Below are 24507 nucleotides of genomic sequence, written 5' to 3'. Positions count from 1 at the left end.
GAGATTTTTGCCACAGTGCTGAAGACGAAGTGCTTAGAGCCCATGTTTACTAGACCTTTTCTGCTTCAAAATAGTTGTTCTTGTTGTGTCACTGAGTATTGCAACCGCCCCCCCCCCCCCCGCCCCCCTCCCCGGGACACCACATAAATAATATCTCCAATGTTAAATGTCCTCAACATGTTCATTTCAATTTGCACTATCTGATGGTGTTAGAAACCCATAAAATGAATTGTAAACTGGTGAGATGACAGATCTCATGTACTGCAGAAACGTCTCCCCCCTTCCGTAAACAACAATGGATGGTCAGCATCATCATTACATTCACCCTTTACTATTTTTCGGGTTTATGGTCTAATAGTTCTTGAAGTTTGAGGAAAGACTTATTTATGAACCTCCAAGAGCTACAGAGGAAATAAACATTTATTCAATACCAGTTTCGAACAATCATCATTAAGCACTGTGGTATCATTCTTACTATAGTGACAATCAAAATAAAATGAAAAACACCCATCACGTATAACTGTAATCAAGAATAAAGTGTGAGTCACATAATCTTTGTCCTTCCATGCTGCTGAGCGGAGTAAATTTGCACACTTTTATTTTATTTTATTTTATTTTATTTTTTATTTTATTGACACCCCAGTAAGAATTACACCACATAGGCTGATATCAATAACTTCATGTTTCTGATGTTGATAGTTTTGATCAATATCAGTACTGTAGGAAGTGTTTATTTCATCAGCAGCTCTTGATGATTTTTGCAAGGAAGAGAGATCACAGTTTAACATGTTGATGGGGGCATCATCAGAGGAGGGAAAGGATATCTGCTGTGTCCTTCTCAATCAGACTTTCCATATTTGCCTTAATCAATTTAGGGAAACCACTAGACTTTTGGGCAGGGTAACATATTACCTAAGAACAGCTCCCAAAACACATTCTTGAAAAATATTCTCTAGCACTCTTGGAACTTTCACTGTGAAGGAAGACAGTGAAGACTTCAACTCAGACTTCACAAAGGATAATGATCATTTTTATTTCCCATCTCTTTCAGTTTTCATTTTCCATTCACCTGTATTTACTGAAGTCACGTTTATGTGCTATCAGTTTCAAAACCAAACGGCTCCACGTTCGGGCACCTTACAAGGATGTGGAAATTGATCTATCACGTGACACATACTATTGACTGGGATCACCCCTGCAGCTGCATTTCATCAACAGCATACCAGAGCATTATTACATAAGAGAATGAATTTGTCTCAGTAGTCGAGCAGTTCCTCATGTGGAGAGTAGACACCAAGTGGCCAGCTCCTCATGTTAGGCTGACAGTGACTATTTTCTTCTCAAAAATTGAGAAAATTTCATATGAGAATGAAGTATTGTAGCACATAGTTGCAACCTCCCTCCCCCTCCCCCCCCCCCCCACCCCTACTGGGCTAAAAATTTCTTTGAAGGGAGGTGGAAATGCATCAAAAATGGGCACATTAAACTCTCAGAGCCACTTGAGATCAAACAGGGCAACACACAAAAAACAAGAGATATTTCTCATGCAGATATCCTGATTGAGAGTGTTAGGAAAGAACATGCAAATATTGAGTAAGGAAACAGACTTCACAATAACACTGCAAAGTACAGTTTGACTAAAAAAGATGTCCCAGACTGTTAGTTTGTAGTGTATGAACCTCTGCAGCAATTCCAACAACAAATAGCTGTTTACAATAGAGCTTATAGTGTCACTATAGTGTCTAACTAAAAAAAAAAAAAAATTAAGGGTACTGAAAGCAATGCAGCCCCAGATTCAAGCACCAAGTTTTATTCCTAAGAGAAAGAACATTTTACACAAGAAATAGCTCAGATCACATAATATAGCATTTTCATTAAAACTGTTCTCTCTCTCTCATTCTGGAGAAAATATGATTGCTTACCTGCCTCTGAGCCTTACGCACACTTACTAATCCATATTTGTATGCATTTGTTGTGCTTTTGTCAATGGAGTTAAGTGCCAGATCAACAAATTGGGACAAATCTGGATTATTTACGTTTAAGTCAACAGGACACCCCAGACAAAATGCTTTTTTGGCAATCATAGGTTCTTCTACAGCAGGTACTGGATCTTCAATGTCTAATGCCGCTGTTGCGCCTATCTTTTCTTCAGGTTTTGAGTCTGATATTTTTCCTGCTGACATTTCTGGTTCAGGCACACCAACTTCAATTATTGATTCTAGGTATTTTTCAATCTCTGAGTCATCTATCGCTTTTCGATCATGTGAACGTGAGCCAACCTGTAAAACAAATTTCACAATCTTTATATTTATCATACAAGAGCATCTACTAGCATTAATATCATCAGATTTTCATTATAAAAGGAAAAGTGATGCAAGCTTTCATATACTACTAGCTGAGAATTTCCAATAAATAATATACAGCTTGCGGCTTCTGAACTGATGAAGTATGAAACTGTATTAAGTAACACCTGTGCTTAACACTTTCTGTACCTGTTCTTGTCTATAATCACATATCACTTCTTGGACAGTGAAACAAATCTTCAAGATTATTCTTTGCAATTTTGTGTAACAAAGATGCTTTTTATATCTAAAAACAAAGATGATGAGACTTACCAAACAAAAGCGCTGGCAGGTCGATAGACACACAAACAAATACAAACATACACACAAAATTCAAGCTTTCGCAACAAACGGTTGCTTCGTCAGGAAAGAGGGAAGGAGAGGGAAAGACGAAAGGATGTGGGTTTTAAGGGAGAGGGTAAGGAGTCATTCCAATCCCGGGAGCGGAAAGACTTACCTTAGGGGGAAAAAAAGGACAGGTATACACTTGCGCACACACACACACACACACACACACACACACACACACACACACACACACACACATATCCATCCGCACATACACAGACACAAGCAGACATTTGTAAAGGCAAAGAGTTTGGGCAGAGATGTCAGTCGAGGCGGAAGTAAAGAGGCAAAGATGTTGAAAGACAGGTGAGGTATGAGCGGCGACAACTTGAAATTAGCGGAGGTTGAGGCCTGGCGGATAACGAGAAGAGAGGATATACTGCCAAGATGTGCTGGCCGTGGCACAGTGTTACACCGTCCGGGTTATCTGGATACTTCCCACTAACACCAACCTGTCAGAACTCCGGATATGGGAACTTGCTCTTCAATATATCCTCTCTTCCCGTTATCCACCAGGCCTCAACCTCCGCTAATTTCAAGTTGCCGCCGCTCATACCTCACCTGCCTTTCAACAACATTGTTGCCTCTTTACTTCCGCCTCGACTGACATCTCTGCCCAAACTCTTTGCCTTTACAAATGTCTACTTGTGTCTGTGTATGTGTGGATGGATATGTGTGTGTGTGCGCGCGAGTGTATACCTGTCCTTTTTTCCCCCTAAGGTAAGTCTTTCCGCTCCCGGGATTGGAAGGACTCCTTAACCTCTCCCTTAAAACCCACATCCTTTCGTCTTTCCCTCTCCTTCCCTCTTTCCTGACGAAGCAACCATTTGTTGCGAGAGCTTGAATTTTGTGTGTATGTTTGTGTTTGTTTGTATGTCTATCGACCTGCCAGCGCTTTTGATTGATAAGTCTCATCATCTTTGTTTTTAGATATATTTTTCCCACGTGGAATGTTTCCCTCTATTATATTCAAAAGATGCTTTTTATATACAGAACTGCCAAACACAATGGAAAATGCTTCAAAAATGTACAAAACGTTAAATCAAGTTTTGGAAGCATTGTTTTAGGCCAGACACAAAACTAATGACAGGAATAAGAATTTCAGAAATAACTGAATGTAAACTAAGTACAAAAAGATAGATTGCCACTTACCGTAAAAAAAAACACTAAGTAGCAATCTATCTTTTCATATATTGTTGATATTCGTACCTGGACTTTCCATTGTTTGAATGTAAACTGATGATTACAATCATTCAGAGTGGATAACAACTGGCACCATAGTAGCAGAAGTAAGAATTTTGATTTTGTAATAATTTAGCAAGATCGTCTAAGAAAACTGCAACACCTTGAAACTACATTCAGCCAGAAAATGTCTGATGAGCAAAGAAGGTAATTAAAGTCGATGTTGATTAGCTTCATCAGTACCAGCTCAATTGTTCAGAGCAAGCAGAATGGTGTTCCACTGAAATGTTCCAAGGTGTCAGAATGAGAAAATTAGAAGGAAATGATCACAAGAATGGCTTGGGTGCAGCTGCCCCTCTCTCTCACCACCACCACCACCACACCTTACTACTGCATACAACCACAGAAAACTGAATTCTCCACTATGCAATGTGCCCCTAAGGTATACACTTTAGTCGCAGCTGTTCTTCATCAGACTTTACTCTCTGTTTCTTCCTTCTTTTCCCATGTACATATGAGGGGCACTCAATAAGTAATGCAACACTTTTTTTTTTCTTGGCTAGTTGCAGTTGAAAAATGTGGAATTTGTTGTGGGACAATGTGAAGTATTCTCACTTCAGCTCCTATAGTTTCAATGTGTGGACGCCCTCATTCAAGGTGATCAATGGATCACAAACAAACGCCTCACTGCTCAAGTGAACATCAGAGTTCGATTTCCTTCTTCATGGTGAAGCAATCAACTCTGAAGTGTACTATGCTACGCTCAGAAATGTGAAGAAATGACTTCAGCGTGTTTGTTGCCAAAAAATGCTAATTAACTTCTCCTTCTCCAAGACAACGCAAGGCCTTGCACAAGACTACACACTCGAGAGAAGCTCGCAAAACTTCAATGGACTGTTCTTCCTCATCCACCTTACATTCCAGATCTCGCACCTTCAGGCTACTTTGTTTGGCACAATGTAGGATGCACCCCATTGGAAGCAGTACTTGGATGATGGGGAGGTTATTGATGCAGCAAGATGTTAGCTTCAACTTCCAACAGTAGATTGGTACCATATGGGTACACAGGCCCTTTCAGTAAGGTGGTGTAAGGCCGTCGCATTGAACAGGGATTGTGTCAAAAACCATGATTCTGTTGCCAAGAGTGGGGAATAGAATGGTGTATTGGAATCCTGAATAAAACCAACCTGCTCCCAGAAAAAAATTGTGTTGCATTACTTACTGAATGCCCTTAGTAATTCAGAGTCTGTGGACTACTCGACACTTGAACTATAAAATCAAGTGGTTGACTTTATGCCTTCGACTACTTGTAATTACTCAGGACTTTCCAGAATTAATTGATATTAATATGACAAGTTAAGCTGATTCCATCAAGTTATAATGAGGAACTGGGTGACCCAATGACTGTTAGTAAGTACCAGAACATAAAATTATAGCGTTGGGTGTTTGATCCCCAATCAAACATCTTTTTATGATACTTTCACCTCTTGCAGTGTATTTCTATGTATAAAATGACTAGTTCACCATAGTTATGTGGCAATGTTACACTAAAATCCCCACTCTCCTTCTCCCCTCTCCCACCCTTACAACTGGCCGAGAGAACAGCTGATAAGTCCACAGGCAACAACCCAAGGGTGTACCATTCCAATAGGACCATGCATAATGAGGCACTCAAGTGATGAAATGACTCTTTTGGTAAACAATTCCTTTACTTAATGACTAGTTATGTAAGAACAGCTCCCCACCACCCAATTCTGTTGATACCCAGAACTGATACTTCCAGTACACATCACAAACTGTGAACCACTATACTCAAAATACAAAATATGTTAGCTCACAATGAAAAATATAAAACATTTTGATCAAAGTGGATGAAACATGTAAAGATGTTAAGAAAGGTATGACTGGGGGGGGGGGGGGGGGGGGGGGGGGGGAAGGTTGACATAACATACAGGAAAATTAAATGTGTAGGTGTTAGTCAATAAGGAGCAGATGTCTTTGTGACATGCATAAGAGAACATCAAGAGATGCAGGAGAACCTCAAAGATCTTAATGATGTACAGAAGCTGTCCTGAAGTCTGATAGAACACATGAAGAGGTTCACGTGGATATCCAGTAATGTTGTTACTCTGACAGAACACTAAATGATGATATAATGTTGCAGTTGTTGAATTCTGTAGGAGGTTAAGGTACTACAAGGCTATTTTGGTTGGTGTCAAAAATCTAGGAAAGAAGCAACTTAACCAAGATTTCAAAAAACGCATTATCCATCACATTACTAAAGAAGGTAAATGGTTATAAATGTAAAAACTATCGGATGATTCTACTGACAAGTTACACTTTTAAACTGTTGAGCACAATATCATACTACAAGAATAGAAAGAAAACTTGAGAAATAACTAAACAAAGATCAGTTTAGTCTCACAAAGGGAAAATGCACCGGCAATTCTGACACTGTGTTTGCTATTAGAAAGAATACAGCAGAAGAAGCAAAACACCTTCTTAGCATCTGCAGACAAAAACAAAGCCTTCGACAATGGAAGGTGAAATAAAATGTTCACAATAATTAGAAGACTGGGTCTAAGGTACAGAGCAAGAGGACTAATTTACACAATCCAAATGGGAATACCAGAAGAAGAGGTCCCAAAAAGACAATTTTGTGTTAACAAGAGTGTAAGGCAAGATTGAAACTTACCATCACTGTTGCTCAACTTTTAGACTGAAAAAGCAATGAAGTGAAATAAAACTTCAAAAGAGGAATAACTGTGCAAGGGTATGTAAGTAAGACATAGAAGACCTGTTGAATGGGAGAGACAGCATATTTAGCATAGAATATGGCTTAAGGGTAAACAAAGCAGAGATGTAAGTGATGAAGAGTAATAGAAAGGGGAATAACATATTAATATCAAACTTGTAATGACAACACAGCAGCAGCAGCAGCAATAGTAGTCTTAGTCATAGTAGCAGTAGCAGTAGTAGTAGTAGTAGTAGAGACAAATTTGTGCTATTTAGGGTGGAAGACTGTGTATTATCGCCAGAGCAAGGAAGATAACAGATGTACGACAACACAAGGAATAAAGCTTTCTTCAGTAATAGAGATCTACTAATATCAGGTATTAGTATGGTAATGAGAAGTAGTTCCTTAAATCGTGTCTGGAGTGCAGGCAGCATTGTAAGCAGTTGAAACACAGGCCATTAGAAACCTGGAAGAGAGGAAACTGGAAGCATTTGAAATTTGGTGCCGTCAAAGGATATTAAAGTTTAGGTTCACTGATACAAGACTAAATGAAGTAGTACTAAAGGTAATAGGTGCAGAAGACCCTTAGTAAAATTTAAGGGACACTTTAGTAGCACCTCTGCTACAGCCTCTGGGTACAGTTCACTTGACACTTAAAGATGCAGCATATAGAGGAAAATATTAGGAACAGAGATAGACTGTGATACAAAATAGATGTAGAATGTAAATAGATAGATAAAAAGTCTACTCACCAAGTGGTGGCAGGGGAACACACACACAAAAGGATTGAACTTTTACAAGCTTTCAGAGCCAGTGGCTCCTTCTTCTGGTAGAAGAGTTGAAGGGGAAGGAAGATGGATGAAGGAAAAAGACTGGATCAGTTTAGGGAATGGGGTACAGTTCAGGAAAGTCACCCAGAACCCTGGGTCAGGGGATACTTACGGGACAGGATGAGAAGGAAAGACTGATTGTTGGGGACTGCACTATACGAGATTTTAAAACTTGAGAGCTTAAAGGTGAAAGGTAGACTGGCAATGGCAAGGAAAGCGTTTCTGAAGAAGAGAAATTTGTTAACATTGAGTATAGATTTAAGTGTCAGGAAATCATTCCTGAAAGTATCTGTATGGAGTGTAGCCATGTATGGAAGTGAAACATGGACAATAAATAGTTTGGACAGGAAGAGAATAAAAGCTTTCAAAATGTGGTGCTACAGAAGAATGCTGAAAATTAGATGGGTAGATCACATAACTAATGAGGAGGTATTGAATAGAATTGGGGAGAAGAGGAGTTTGTGGCACAACTTGACGAGAAGAAGGAACCGGTTGGTAGGACATATTCTGAGGCATCAAGGGATCACAAATTTAGCATTGGAGGGCAGCGTGGAGGGTAAAAATCGTAGAGGGCGACCAAGAGATGAATACACTAAGCAGATTGAGAAGGATGTAGGTTGCAGTAAGTACTGGGTGATGAAGAACTTGCACAGGATAGGGTAGCATGGAGAGCTGCATCAAACCAGTCTCAGGACTGAAGACCACAACAACAACAACATAGGGTAATACGCAAGGCAGAGATTACTACTAAGACTTTGTCCACAAGTTAATAAAGAGTGAAAAGCTAAGTGCATTGTACGTAACACAAAAGGGCGGGGGCGGGGGGAGGGGTGGGGATGGCAAAAAGTAGACAAGTCAGAAAATAAAAGATGTAGAAAACTAAAATAGAGTGAAGAAAGGATTCATTACTGTGAAGAAATACTGAAACCAAAGGAATTAATGTAAATTAAGGCCAACTGGGTGGTGAGAACTAAGGACAAGTTGTAGTGCTAGTTCCTACCCACAGAGTTCTGAGAAACTGGTGTCTGTGGGAAGAATCCAGATGGCACGTGTGGAAACAGGTACTGAGATCATGACTGTCATGTTTAACACATTGCCCTGCAACAGGATATTGTGTGTTGCCTGTATATGCACTCTGCCTTTGCCCATTCATCCTGACTGATAACTGGGTGATAGTCATGGAGATGTAAAAGACCAAACTGTTTACTTAACAGTTGGTACAGGACGTGTGCCATTTCACTGGTGGCTCTCCCTTTGATAGTATATGTTTTGGCAGTTACAGGGCAGGAATTGGTGGTGGTAGGAGGGTGCATAGGGCAAGTCTTGCAGTGGGGGGATGGTCACAGGGGTAGAAGCCATAGGATGGGGAGATGGGTGCAGAAGGAGCATAGGGTCCGACACGGATATTGCGGAGATTGGGAGGGTGACAAAAATCTATTCTAGGAGTGGTGAGCAAACACTCAGACAGAATGGATCTCATTTCAGTGCACGATTTTAGGAAGTCATGGCCTTGTCAAAGGAGCTGATTGATACATCTACACAGATGTAGAGGGTGGTGAGTGCAATTGTTACATGGAGACAAAAAAATTACCCACGAGTGGAAAAATGCTCCTATCAGAGCACAAGAAAATGCTAATATGTTCTTGTTTATTTCAAAGACTCTGACTGAAAAGTGGGGTACCAGCTGCCTCATTCTGCCTTCCTCAGCATCTTTAAAAACCTTCACAAAATTTTTGGGATGCGAACATATTCACCCTTTTTTTAACAAGCAAATTCAACTAAGACTCCTGCAAGCTCCTCGAACTGAAACTCACTCACATCTAAAAGTCCACCACAGTAAGTAGCTCATATCTATCTACTCCCAGTTGCCTTTTCTCACTCATTCAATCAGCCCAACTCATTGTCATTATCTCTATGTGTCTGTCTGTCATTGTCTCCTGTGTCACAGCCACGGACCCTTTCATTCTGTCCTATTACCAGTTTCCTCTCATTGTGACTGTCTCACTCTCGCTGTCTCGTACTGTTACTATCTTTTCCTTTCCTTCCCACTGCTGCACTCTCTTCTCACTGTCACTATCTCGATCTTTCTCATTGTTATTGTCAAAGAACGTCTCTCACTATCACTGGCTCTCATGCATTTTCTCCTCCCCTTTGTTCCTTCCCCCCTTGCACTGTCTCCACTCTTTTCCTAGCTCTGTTTTGTCACTGTCAACTATGTTCCACTACCTCTGTCTCCCTTGTTTTTAATAACACAATCACCGCCTACTATCTTCCAGTATTTATTACTTTTCCGTCTCCTTGCCATTACCAGTGTTTCCTTCTCTCTCAGCATAAAAAAGCACAAATATGTTCTCATGCCACTTGAATAAACAGGAACATATACATTTTTTTTGTGCTCCAATAGAAGCATTTTTCCGTTGTTTCCCTTCTTTTCCACGCTGCAGTAAGAGGTGTAACTCATATGAAAAGAAATGTATTGTCAGTAAAATTTAGGTAGTTTATTTAGGTGAACTGAAATAACGCAGAACTGATTTTACACCTCAGACCAGATTTTATGTGCACAAAAATTTTGGATGTGCTTCAGTACAACACCACTGGGTTTCCTGATGATAATGGAGACACTTTACAGCATATTTGTCTGTGCTATGTCACTGTATGAACTATGTTTTTGCCTCACACCAAATTGTACATGCATATTTTACATGTACAAGTAGTGTAACTTTGAACCTCTCTCTCTCTCTCTCTCTCTCTCTCTCTCTCTCTCTCTCTCTCTCTCTCTCAGAACTGTATATACCCAAGTGCTATACAAAACTACAAAACACATGACCCTACGCTCTTATCGTCAACAGAAACTGAGGTATGATTACTGGGAAACCCTGTTTTTATGTGCAGCATTAAAGAAAATAAAGACTGAGGTCTTAATAAAATAAAGTAAATATTGGAATTATTTCTCCATTCACAAAGAACCTTTCATATTCTTTCCATTGTGAATCCTTGTTTCAATTCTTATTCATTATCAATAACTTATGGTGGCAACTTTTAGAGGGCTGATGTAACAATAGTCACTACCTCATGTAATGGATGAAAATCTGTTTAATACGTACATCAAATGACTGTACTGCTGCACTCTCCTCTACATCCACACGGCATTCAGGAGATGAGTAGATCACATCTCCTTTCCAAGGCCGATTCCAATGTGTCAAATTGCAAACCATATTTGTTAAGTCTTCATTTTCTGGACATGTTTTATTAGGAGGAAATGAGAGCAATTTGAGACACAGCGAAGGCGCTACCTTAAGCTGAAGATTTATCAAAGATCCCTGTGATCCAGGTGTCACCTGAAAATTAATAAGGCCAGAACCAAAATATTACACAACAAGATAAAATAATTTACAAAGTTTTCAAAAAATCATTTTATATGTACAGGGTTATTACAAATGATTGAAGCGAATTCACAGCTCTACAATAACTTTATTATTTGAGATATTTTTACAATGCTTTGCACACACATATAAAAACTCAAAATGTTTTTTTAGACATTCACAAATGTCCGATATGTGCCCCTTAGGGATTCGGCAGACATCAAGCCGATAATCAAGTTCCTCCCACACTCGGCGCAGCATGTCCCCATCAATGAGTTCGAAAGCATCGTTGATGCGAGCTCGCAGTTTTGGCACGTTTCTTGGTAGAGGAGGTTTAAACACTGAATCTTTCACATAACCCCACAGAAAGAAACCGCATGGGGCTAAGTTGGGAGAGCGTGGAGGCCATGACATGAATTGTTGATCATGATCTCCACCACGACCGATCCATCGGTTTTCCAATCTCCTGTTTAACAAATGCTTCTGCTTTAGCCTTTTCGGTAAGATTTTCCAAACCATCGGCTGTGGTACGTTTAGCTCCCTGCTTGCTTTATTCGTCGACTTCCGCGGCTACGCATGAAACTTGCCCGCATGCGTTCAACCGTTTCTTCGCTCACTGCAGGCCGACCCGTTGATTTCCCCTTACAGAGGCATCCATAAGCTTTAAACTGCGCATACCATCGCCGAATGGAGTTAGCAGTTGGTGGATCTTTGTTGAACTTCGTCCTGAAGTGTCGTTGCACTGTTATGACTGACTAATGTGAGTGCATTTCAAGCACGAAATACGCTTTCTTGGCTCCTGTTGCCATTTTGTCTCACTGCGCTCTCGAGCGCTCTGGCGGCAGAAACCTGAAGTGCGGCTTCAGCCGAACAAAACTTTATGAGTTTTTCTACGTATCTGTAGTGTGCCGTGACCATATGTCAATGAATGGAGCTACAGTGAATTTATGAAATCGCTTCAATCATTTGTAATAGCCCTGTATTTGTGTCACTGAACTTACAATATAAATAGAAATTATTTGAAAACTTTTGCCTTCCTTGCAAGGACATTTCTTGCAAAAGACTCTGCATCATAATACAACAGGAAATACTGATTTAATTGTAAGGAAACTAAAAATAAACAAACACTAGATATCCAGTCACTATACTTTAATTCTACTACTATGGTACACTTTGGAGGCTTAACTTCATTGTCAGGTAACACTTTTGGTTCTTAGCTCAAAAGCACTGTTCCCAGGAAAGCAACAATCTTAAAATTTCTAGAAATATGTTAAAATTCTAACTTTGACACCCCTTGTTTCATGGATGGGGAAAATGAAACACATTTAGAATTGGTTTTACATGCCTGGAGTTATGTGTATTTCCTCCCAAGGAAAATGATGCACAGCCCTACATGTGTTGACACACATTTTAATTATTATCAAATTCAATCAAAGCTATAATTTTAGCACATTTCTAGAAATTATAGCTCATTACTTTCCTTGAAGCAATGCTGCTGATGTAAAAAACACAACTCTCACCTAACTGTAGGATTAAGGTTTAGTGATTGTGAAGGTTGTGTGTGTTTATTTTCAGTTTAAACATACAGTCACGGAAGCAGCTTATAAAACATGTTTGTGTGTAAACTGTGTTAATTATTTCAGTTCCCTACACACATTATTTTGCAGCTAATAAAATACGGTCAAAGCTGTGCATTTAAATAATACCATTTTCTCCGCTCTTATGATGTCGTGAAGATTGTAAGCAAACTTTGATTGAGATAGCCCATTTAAATGTAGAACAGCTTCTTGTGCAATTTTTGGCATCTCATCTTCTGAGCCAGAGTACTGAGTCTGTGTTTCAGAAAGAGGGAAGCACCTGCTTTCCCTGGCCACAGCTTCTGACTGTTGAGAGATGATGATTTCAACCTCACATACTTCAAACTGTAACGCGTCACCTTCATCTGCATTTATAACTTTCACTGTCGCGTACACTTCTGTGCCATCATGTGTTTCCTAGAAGATTAACAAAACAATATAAAGGAAAACAAATTTAATAAATATATATTTTAATGTGAGAAGAGAGGTTTAATTTCAAATACGAATTTATTCCAAAATGAAGATACAGAAGAGGAGTTTCGCTGTATCCACTCCAAAAGTAGGAACAACTCCAGTGCAACTCGCACATATTTAAATTAAATCAAACAATTGAAAATCCAGAATGGAATGTAACAATATTATGAAAGGGAAAGTTGCTATTCACCACATAGTGCAGATGCTGAGTTGCAGATAGGCACAACAAAGACTGTCACAAATGAAGCTTTCATCCAGTAGGGCCTTCATCAAAAATAGATTGCTGGGGGGGGGGGGGGGGGGGGGGGAGATTGGTTTGGTTGTTTGGGGAAGGAGACCAGACAGCATGGTCATCGGTCTCATCGGATTAGGGAAGGATGTCGGCCGTGCCCTTTCAGAGGAACCATCCCGGCATTTGCCTGGAGTGATTTAGGGAAATCACGGAAAACCTAAATCAGGATGGCCGGACGCGGGATTGAACCGTCGTCCTCCCGAATGCGAGTCCAGTGTCTAACCACTGCGCCACGAGAGAGAGAGAGAGAGAGAGAGAGAGAGAGAGAGAGAGAGAGAGAGACCCAACTGCACATAGCTGCCCTACCCTCTCTCCACCTCTGCGCACTCCCCAACAGCACTTCACTGTCCGCCACCCCTAACACCCTGCCAACTCTCCCCCTCCCCGCCTCAGTCTCCTCCTTACTCCCACCAACTCGGCACTCCCATCATGCACTGGTGCTGCTGTTCACAGTGTGGCTTCAGTTGCCTAAGACTGCAGTCAGGTGTGTGTGAGTTGCATTTGCATGACTGTATGTGTGTGTATGTCTGTCAATTATTTTTGACGAAGGTCTTGCTGACCAAAATTTATTTGTGAAAGTCTTTTTGTTGTGCCTATCTATGAGTCAGCACCTCCACTATATGGTGAGTACCAACTTTCCTTTTCATAATATTGTTATATTTAAATTTTAAAAAATTCAATTTTAGAAACTTTTAAAACTGTCACTGAAAGGGACAAAGGACATATGAATCTGAACAGGTGTGGAGCACAGAGAAACTGCTCCCCTCAATAATCTTTTTTTTTAAAAAGAAAAAGTTTCCTCAACAAAATGTGTCAGTCTGACAAGGAGCATGCTATAGCAACAAAATAAAATCAAGTATATGACATGAGAAGAAATGAGCTCCAATTTTTAGTGTGTATATTGTCGATTTGATCAGTTTATGTGCCCTAATAACATGCATATGGTCTAACGCTTACTCATTCCTGAATTGGCCACATGCCACAAGCACCTTCTTATAAAGCTAAGAAACTGTAAACATAGATTTTCGTGTATTGTGGTTTACACAATAACATTTAGTTTTCAAAACCAGATAGAAATTCACCAGGTACACAAACGTTTTACCTTTTAACTCAATTGCTTCCAAGCTTAAGTAACTTGCTCTAAAAAAAAAGTTAATGTATATGAGTAGGAAAAACAATCCCACAATGTTCAAATAAATTTCAGTAGTGTGCTGCTTGACACTGTTACGCTGATTAAATATCTAGGCATAACGTTTTGAAGTGATATAACATGAAACGAGCATATAAAGACATTAGTAGGAAGGTGAATGGTCGACTTCAGTTCATTGGGCAAATATTAGAAAAGTGTGTTTCATCTGAAAGGAGACCACATATGGAACACTAGTGTAATTCATTCTTGAGCACTGCTAAAGTGCTTGGGATCCCCACCAGGTTGTATTAATGGAAGACATTGAAGCAATTCAGAAGCACACTGCTAGATTGGTTACCAGTAGATTCGATAATCATGCGAGAGTTAGAGAGATCCTTCATGAACTCAAATGGGGACTCCCTGAGGAAAGATGACGTTCTTTTTCCAGAAAACTACTGAGAAAATTTAGAGAACTGGCATTTGAAGCTGACTGCAGAACGATTGTACTGACATCAATGTACATTTCACATAAGGACCACAATGGTGAGTGAAATTAGGGCTCATATCGAGACATATAGATGGTCATCTTTCCCTTGCTCTATTTGAGTGTGGAACAAGGAAGGAAATCACTAGGCCTAACATGGAAATGACTAGGCATAACATGGCAAATCAATACAAAATGGAATGAGCATGTAAGGACTGTCGTTGAGAGGGCAAATGGCTGACTTCGGTTTATTGGGAGAATTTTAGGAAAATATGGTTCATCTAAAAAGCAGACTGCATATACAACACTAGTGCGACTCATTGCTGAGTAATGTTCAAGTGTTTGAGATCCATACCAAGTCAGATTAAAATAAGGCATGTAAGCAATTCAGAGGCAGGCTGCTAGATTTGTTACAAGATACTAGTAGTGGTGCAAAGTACCCCCCACCATGCACCATATGGTGGTTTGTAGAGTATGTATTTAGATGTAGATACTCATAACAACAACTGCTCCCATACTAGTTCACTCTTGCTTTCCTTTTTCCTTCACAAATTCAATAACAGCAGATCTTAAATCAAAAACTCGTTCCAGGCATGTACTTTGCCTTAACCATTGTACTCTGTAGTAATATATAACATCTCCATACTCTTCATTGAATTCCATCAAAAACTGTTGAAACTGACTATGTAACAATGTATGCTACTCCAGAAAATTTACTATTTGCACTACTTATTCAGTCACGTGTTCCCTGCCTGCATATTTAACACAAAGTGCTTCCTGATGTATAGAACAATCACTATAAATTTTAGCTCTTTCATCAAAAGCTCTCTCTTCAAATTCTTTCTGCACGGTGTTTTAAAGCAAATCTGTGTTACCCCGTCAATTATGCTACTACATAATAGATACTGACTGTTCTCATCCTGCTCCTCTGTGATTCCCATTTATATTTGAAGGACTGCGAAGACAGATTGCTCAATTGCCTCTTTTCATGCAAACAGCCACTGTACCTGGGGACTTCCTTAACACCACAAAGAAATACTGAAGGACAAATGGTCTTTACACCACAATTCTGCTGAACTGAAGAAAGTTGTGCCCACCAAAATAAGCTGCACCAAATGCCAGAAGAAAGTATTGCAACACACTGCCAAATGAAATGTTGTGCTATAGGCAGAAAAACCAAGCAAAGCTAAGATGTACTAACTAATGCCGAGACGAGCAGAATGTCTATCTCGGTAAATCTCAACTAACTGTTACTTCCAATTTCTTTCCTGCAAGTTGTACCTCTTTGTGTTGCAATTGTACTTTTACCCTTTTGTTCACAATTGTTCCCTTTGTCCTTTTGGCTGTGAACAGAAAATCCACAACTGCAGGAAAAAAAAGGAAAAAAAAATTGTGGATTGTGTGAGAAATATTTCAAACCACCATAATGCAAACTATATAAAATAGTAGTATTTTTCAAACTAACCATGAATTACACTTACCAGACACTATGCTCACATAGGTGTCACTAAGTTTTAGATTTTTCTCTCAAACCTTTCAACATCAGAGTAGCTCCCTACCTGCCTATACCCTCCTTATGAGAAGCCAAGTCGGAGCAAACCTAAACGGGTGGTGCATACCTTTACCTATCATGAGAGTATCACATGCAAGGCTTATACAACATTAAACTATGCAGAAGATAGTGGAAATCAAGTTACAAGATCACAGTATGAGAAATTTAGTCAATTGTTAAACTGTGCTATTAGGAACACCAACAAGTTACATAAATAGGTAAGTTAAATTTTTTAGTAAGTGAAATAAACTGCACATAAAAATTGAACTGGCAGAGAGAATTGATTTGTTTATGGATGTGACAGTAATGAACAATTCAAAAGGGCACCAATGAAATTCATTGGTTTACTCTCCAAAGATGAAAAAAGGCCTCATAAAACACCCATGTAATAGAGAAACGACACACACACACACACACACACACACACACACACACACACACACACACACGAATGTGACACCAGCACAGACAGGGGAAGGTCACGCGTGGATAACAGCGTGGAGGAGAATGTTGGATGAGGGTGGAATGGGGGACTGAAGGAACATAGGAAGAGGGAGACTGTGTAGAGAACAGTGTGAGTATACAATGATGGGGTTAAGTGGGTGGCAGAAGGAAAGGGATGGAAGTTGGTGTGAGTCGGGGACTAGCCGAGATCGAGGGTAGGTGGATTGCAAGATTGAAGGACGTGTTGCACGAACAGCTCCCCTCAACACAGGTCGTGAAACAGCCACTGAAGGTGAGAATGCTGCACTTGGTGGCATGTTTTGCCACTGGATGGTAAACTGTGTTCCCACCCACATTTTGGTGGTGGCCATACATGTGTGTGGACAGCTGATTATTGATCACAACACAAAAAAGGTTGTGCAAAAGTTACGGCAGAGCAGGTTTATGACATGGATGCTGTCACAGTTGGCCATATCTCTAATTGGTAGGATACACCTATGATGGGAAAATTATCAAAGTGCTAGATGACTGCATACCACAGGTTATTATCTGGGTCTTACCTACAGGGATATGTCCCATGTGCCTAGGAATTGGGAGATGTGGCTGGGGTTTGGGAGTAGATGCAAAGTAAGGATGAATCAGGAAATTTCATAGACTGGAAAGGGGGGGGGGGGTTAGATGGAATAATATCACTTTGGGATGGTTGGGAAGGAGTTCTCTCAGCCGCCCAAATGACATGAAGACATTGATTCAGAAGGGGTCCTGAGCAAATTGTCAGATAAAGCACACTAACTCCATTGTTTGGTTTCCAAACTTCACCATACAAAGAAAACTTTATTTTGTTGCACTACTAAAATTCTGTGCACAAGTATCTGATGGAAGTGATGTTACATGTTGAGAAAGCTGTTGGCCATGATACATCACTGGAAAATCTACCAAGAATAAGACATCTGAGATACCATTCTACAACAGGAAGCAGAAAGCCAGGTTAACACACATTGAACACTAGATTAGGAATGAGAAAACATACTGATCTGCCGCTAAACATGAAAGATGAGACAAAAATTGTTTTTTAAGCTGGTCAGTCAGTGAAGTCTACCATTTTATATTCTCAGGACACACTGGGTAGAGTTCTTTCTGGGAAGTTTCACATTCAAGATCTTGTGCAGAAACTGAATGCTAATATCTTCACTGTAAGAATGATCTCCACTGTCTACAAGATTTGTTTACTTGCTTACCTTCAATCTAATACCTCGTATGGTGTTATATTTTGAGACAACACTGTGCAATCAGCAAAAACAAATCTAGCTCAGGAAAGAGTGATAAGGCTGATCTGCAGTGCAATTTGCCAACTTTGTGTTGGCCATTGTTCTGTTGGCTCGGAATTCTAACTCTGCCATTCCTCTACACATATGCCATCATGGGGCTTGTTACTCACAATATTGAGTCATTCAGAAGAAACTGAAACATTCACTGTCAACACTTGATGAATAAAGGGTATGCACTTGGCTAACACTTCTTTAAGCACTGTACAGAAAAGCAAGGACTAGTTAGTAGGTTTCATTTTCAATAGGTTTCCAGCAAAACAGGAAAAACTGAGTGATAAACCAGGCATTCAAATCCAAATTGAAAGGTTTCCTTGTGGTGCACGTTGTCTATTCTGTATGGGAATTTCTCGCAGTAGCTGAAAACTTTCCTCTGGAATGTGTTATTTATTTGTATAACCTCTTACAATTTTTTTTTTGTCTTCCATTAATTCTTTTGGTTAAAAATTTTCTAAATTCTGTACACTATGTACTGATTCATTCCAGTATCATGTAGCTGTGGCTTGATTGGTACCACAGAACCTGATGTATAAATAAAATAATGTTTAGTGTCCTTGAGGGTTCAGTCCACACTTACACCAGCATCGCACAAGCCACTATGTTGTATGTAGCAGGAAGTGCATAGTGTACCGGTCTCATTTTCCCTTTCTCATTCCATTCAGGGATGGTATGTAGGAAGAAAGACTGTTGGTACCCCTGTGTATGAGCCTGAATTTCTCTAATTTTAGCACCATGCTGATTATAGCAGATACTGGGTGGTTATAATTAAAGTGCAGCTATTAACAGTGGTTCAGTGTGGGTTATAATTATTGTATGGCAGCGAAACTTGGTAGATATCCTAATGCACTGATGTGGAACTGATTTACGATGGAAAAAAATTAGTTCTAATTTTGGCCACCAGGTGCAAATATGGTGCTATACAGCATCTTGTTGTCATCTCCAGAAATCATATTGAACTATTTGTGTAAGGTGTAGTCTATAATAAGATCAACATTGTATCTTTCTCACTTGTTTGACCTGTTTTGCCCACATCCTGTTCCTAATCCGTTACATATGGAAACATTTCTATACGTCTTTCTTGTATTCACAGCACCAGATTTGCTCCTGGTCAAAACTGAACTAATTTTTCCCAGTGTAAATCGGTCTCACATTAATGCATCAGAACATCTACAAAGTTTTGCTGCCATATGATAATTAGAGCCCATACTGGGCCTCTGTGAGTAGCTGCACTTTAATTATAACCACGCAGTATATGTTGGAGAAAGTAATAAGCATTTTAAATCATTTTGGCATCAATGTAGGAAAATATAGATTGCTACTTACCATAAAGATCACATGCTAAGTGCAGACAGACACTGTTTAATTGTGCCTGTCTGCAACTTTAGCATGTCATCTTTATGGTAAGTAGCAACCTCCCTTCTACATTGTTGATATTCCTACCTGGAGCTTCCATTGCTTAGATCATTTTGGAACATCAGCACTCGGAACACTGTCAATAACACTTTCTGTATTTGAATCTTTTTTATTTCTTCTGTTAATTGAACAAAGCGAGGATTGTAGTCTGGCAAACAATTTTCAAGGACTGATAGAAGAAGGATTTCATAAGTGACATCCTTCGTGCATGAATTACACTTTCTTTGGAGTCTTCAAATAGACAGGAAGATACAAACAGTAGTGATGCTACATTGTGTTTTATTTAACATAAAAAAAGTCGGTTAAATTTATTTGGTCATCATCATCATCATCATCATCATCATCAACCATTTATCACTCACTGCTATATATAGCCTCTTCCAGACTTCTCCGTTCATCACACTTTTCAGCTTTTTGGAGCCAAGTTTGTCCCACTTGTATCTTAAAGTTGTTCATCAATTTTCCATTAAATCATCCTCATGTCTTTTCTTATTACAAGGCTCCAAAACAGAATTCCCTTAGCCATCCCCCATCATTTCATCTCACTAAATGTCTGCTCATTTACATTTAACAGTCACTAACACCACCTCAATTCCTTTCTTTTGTCTTATCCTCTCTCCATCTGAGATTATTTTTTATCAAAGTCCATCCACATGTTGTGTGATCTGAGGTTTCCCCGGCGAACAGAAATCTTGAAAATTTCTCAGGTATTCAGACGGGTAGTGTCGTCCAAAAGGTACGATATTTTGACAAGCCGACTTCTTACCATCTTCAGGCGTTCTTGGTGTTTGTTTGATCTCTGATGGATGCCAACTTTGTATAATCTCCACCCCTCTCCCGCAGCCTCTGTCTGGGCACGAGCGGTCCGCAGCCAGTGGTGGGGGAAGCACGATGCCCCACGACAAGCCATGGGCCACAGTCCTTCTGCGGCTACGGCCACTTGCGGAACTCTGCCATCGTCGTGACAATGCTTCTTCTTCTTCTTCTTCTTCTTCTTCTTCTTCTTCTTCTTCAGGTGTCCTGACAGGAGTGGATTTCCATATAGACTGTCATTGTGTTTTAATCGTACTTAAAGCTGGATCCCAGGCTTTGTTTAGCTGGAAACCACTGTCTTTATTTATTAGTTTGTCATGCAGCCGGATCTCCACTGCCTCTTTGAGGAGACAATGCCAGAAGGTGTTCGATTGCTGTAACACCTTCTGGGATTGTCTCCTCAAAGAGGCAGTGGAGATCCGGCTGCATGACGAATTAATAAATAAAGACAGTGGTTTCCAGTTAAGCAAAGCCTGGGATTCAGCTCTGAGTATGATTAAAACACAACAATCTACATGGAAATCCGCTCCTGTCAGGACACCTGAAGAAGAAGAATAAGAAGAAGCATTGTCACCACGACAGCAGAATTCCACAAGTGGCCGTAGCAACGGAAGGACTGTGGCCCATGGTCTGTTGCGGGACGCCGCACTTCCCCCAACACCCGTTGCCGCCCTTCCCCCACCACTGGCCACGGACCACTCGGAAGTGCCCGACGGAGGCTGCGGGAGAGGGGGTAGAGATTATATAAAGTCGGCATCCATCAGACACCAAGAATGCCTGAAGATGGCAAGAAGTCGGCTTGCTGAAATATCGCGCCTTTTGGACGACGCTACTCGGTTGAATACCCGAGAAATTTTCAAGACATCCACGTGTTAATTTCAGTTGTCCTAAGTATGCATATTCATTTGTTCCTATTACTTATTCATTTACCTCTACTATTCCACTATTTTCATACTAATTCTTTATTATTTAGACCTTACTATAATTAAACATTAGACCTAACGGCATACTTTCAGTGTTCAGTTACACCATCCTGGGTCCAAAGCAGACAAAACAATACCATCTGCAAATCTAAGGTGGGTCAGAGAGTGTTGTTTATGTGTAATCCATCTTCATCCCAGTTAGCGATTTTAAAGCCACTTTCAAGGCTGTCGGAAATAGTTTTGTTGAAACAGAATTACTTTGCTCAACTTCTTTCTCAATTCAGAACTTTTTGTTCTCTTGATGTAACTGAATGGAAACTATACCCTTGTTTTGGACATTCTTCAACAAACTGAAGAACACACATTCTATTCCCTGGTTCTAAGTGATGCCACCATAGATTTTATTGTCATGGAATCAAATGCTTCCTCTCTATGCCGCACAAGGTGGTAACTGACACTCGTTTCTTTTTATAACTTTCACTGATCACGGATAGATGATCATGATCAGTTGTGTTACAACAACTTTTAACACCAGCCTGTTCTTTCTGCGGTAAAAGCATAAAGTTTCTTTTTTTTAAAAAAAAATAAAATAAAATAAAAGGTAAGGATTGAATGTATTTCAAATCCGGCTTTTCAACTACAAAAAATGGGAGTTTTTGTCACCACTTGTATTTCGTTTTATTGATATAAAATGTCGCCAGTGTTCTGTAATGACAGATATTTAAAATCTGAATTGTTTTCTAGATTGAAAAACAGTTTGGTACAAAGACGTTTATTTTACTTCCAGTATTTTATGCCTCGTTTTCACTCAAAGCTGGAAATGCTATCTGCTTGCGAGTTTCTAAGGTAGTCTTTCATTTGGTACTCTTGATTGCAGCTAGTCCCACATTACTTTGAGGAACTATGCATTTCAAGCATCACTACTGCTTGTACCTTTCTGGCTAAGTATGTCTCACTTGTTTTGTGTAGTATTATCAACTTTAATGACAGTTTGCTCTTAAATGTTCACTTCCTCTTTGATTCATTATATGTGTGTTAAGTCATTTAATCATGTTATTATGTATTTCTTTAATACGTAAGAGAAATGGAGAAGCAAGGATCGAGATGAAGGTCTAATTGGTGAGTAGGTGGAATGGGGAGGGCATGAGCGGAGAACAGACACCGCACATATAATAATATGTATGTACCTGATGCCGAATAATGAATCTTCAGTGCAGATGCAAACTATGTCTGAACGCTTGCAGGAATTAGGTGAAGATGTGAACAATGAGGATAATGGGCAGTAAATGCTACATGTGGCATGTGCAACAACGTTTGAAAATTTGGGTTGGACGGAAAGCATGCTCGGATAGCTGAAGCAGTGAAGGTGACAGCTTGAGTAATGCAGGAAATCTGCATTTGTGTCATGGTCCAGCAGAAATTTTCACTTGTCCCCATTTGATTTATTTCAATGCCTGATTGCAACTGTGATCCGACTTTCTTTTAAGTCATGTACGTATATGGGCGTTGAATCAAAAAACGGTGTCTGTTCTTTCAGAATGGCCGAAAGAACAGGCATCAAACATATAATAATATCGTTCATACTGCCCCCCCCCCCCCCCTTTTTTAAGAATGGTCAGTGTGCTGAACCATTCTTCTGGAAAAACTTAGTCAGCTGGTGTACTAGTGGAAGTCAGCCATGTTTAAAAGCAGAAAAAAAACAACTAGATTCCTAAAATATTAGTTACTTTTTCACAAAGGAAAGAGGGATGGATTGAGGAAGGTCAGAATGGGCGAGGGGGGAGGACAGGGGGGAAGGGGAAAAGAAGGAAGCGGGAGGGTACGAGAGGGAAAGGGGAACAGGACATGGGGTATATAGGTAACTGTCACTTGAGGATGAGAGGATGAAGGAAGACAAAAAAGGAGAGGAATGCATCAGAGAGAGTTAACAGTCAGAGATAGTAACCTGATATGCACTGTATCAGTTTCAGTCCAAAGATAATTGAAGGACTGTTTTTACTTTGTATCTTCACCTCCATCAGCATCCTCTCTCTTTTCTGTTTTTCCATCTCTTCTTTACCACTTTTCCCTAGTTCTTAACTGCACTTGTCATCCCACTTTTCAATTTTCTTCCTCTTTAATTGATCATTGCACTTGTTCTCAGCTTCTGTCATCTCTGGAGTTGAAATGATATAGTTCTTATCTCTAATATATATCCTTTCATCTTTGTTACATCTTGTTTTCTCAACAATTGAGTCATCCTAAATGCGCAGTCCAAGTAACCTGCCCCTTCTTCCCTAAGAGCAAGACATTATGGTAATTATCTTCAGCTACAAACTTTTTGACTGTCCCTCGTATCAGGATCTCTGAGGGCATACCAGTAAGTAGTTTACCCCAAGGTTGACACTTAAATATAGGGAACACATTATTATGCCATAGTGAGATTTGTCAAGCATGTGATCCCGCAAGTGAATGACTAATGTGTCAAATAATACTATCCGAGACCGCAAACTAAAACAGAGGAATCACTGTACAGACTAATTAGGCTGCAAGATACTTCTCACAGAATGCAGAAGGTACTGATTACTGGCTCACTTCTGCACAATAACATTAAAATGGAAACCATACCAAGCTGATGCAAATCGGGACGGAGAAATCTCTGCATGATCAGTACCTAATCCACATGGAGAATTTAAATATTGACAGATCAGATGCACCATTGGCTTAAAAGAGGAAGAATAAGAACTGAGTCAGTTACAACAGTAACTGTGCAAGATCAGGGATGGAAGACAAAGAATTATGAAAAAGTTACAATAAAAATCATCACTCCAGGTGATTGATGTCAACTTTGTGTGGTACTCTCTGAGACCATTGATCACATAATATTAGGGTGTTCTATAAGTTGACAAAGAATGAATACCTCAAGAAGCACAATAAGGTGTTCATACCTTCATTCGCAAATATGCAGAGTTCTAAAAGTACCAGATCCCCACAACAAATGGTGCAACCACACAACTAATGCAGTCATGGCTAGATGTAATACTAGCCTGTATCACCAACAAACTGAAGCTAACAAGACTGACAAGAATATACATCAGTGAACATATACATCTTAACAGATGCAAGTACCAGTCACAGACAAATTCTAGTTAATGGTATCAGAGACAACAGCCTAAAACTCTTACAATCATATCCAGACAACTCCAAGCAACGGCATAAGAAAAAAATAGATTGCTACTTCCTGTAAAAATGACACAATGTGTTGCTGACAAGCAAAGCAAAAAGCTTACACACTAGCTTT

The 24507-nt window shown here is 39.8% G+C and overlaps 1 protein-coding gene across 2 annotated transcripts in view; it reads right to left on the bottom strand.

The window, feature by feature from the left end:
• LOC126480990 (uncharacterized) overlaps positions 1-24507 on the bottom strand; it is a 251807-nt gene that overhangs the window by 223223 nt on the left and 4077 nt on the right. For both annotated transcript variants that reach the window (XM_050104429.1, XM_050104428.1), the window contains exons 3-5: positions 12508-12795; positions 10544-10777; positions 1923-2279 (exon numbers count right to left, since the gene is read on the bottom strand). In XM_050104429.1, coding sequence (XP_049960386.1) covers positions 1923-2279; positions 10544-10777; positions 12508-12795 — 879 coding nt within the window. The remainder of the gene's footprint in view (positions 1-1922; positions 2280-10543; positions 10778-12507; positions 12796-24507) is intronic.

This window comes from Schistocerca serialis, chromosome 5, assembly GCF_023864345.2.
Source record: "Schistocerca serialis cubense isolate TAMUIC-IGC-003099 chromosome 5, iqSchSeri2.2, whole genome shotgun sequence".
NCBI lineage: Eukaryota > Metazoa > Arthropoda > Insecta > Orthoptera > Acrididae > Schistocerca > Schistocerca serialis.
Note: the sequence above shows the minus strand (reverse complement) of the source record. Positions and strands in the feature narration are given on the sequence as shown.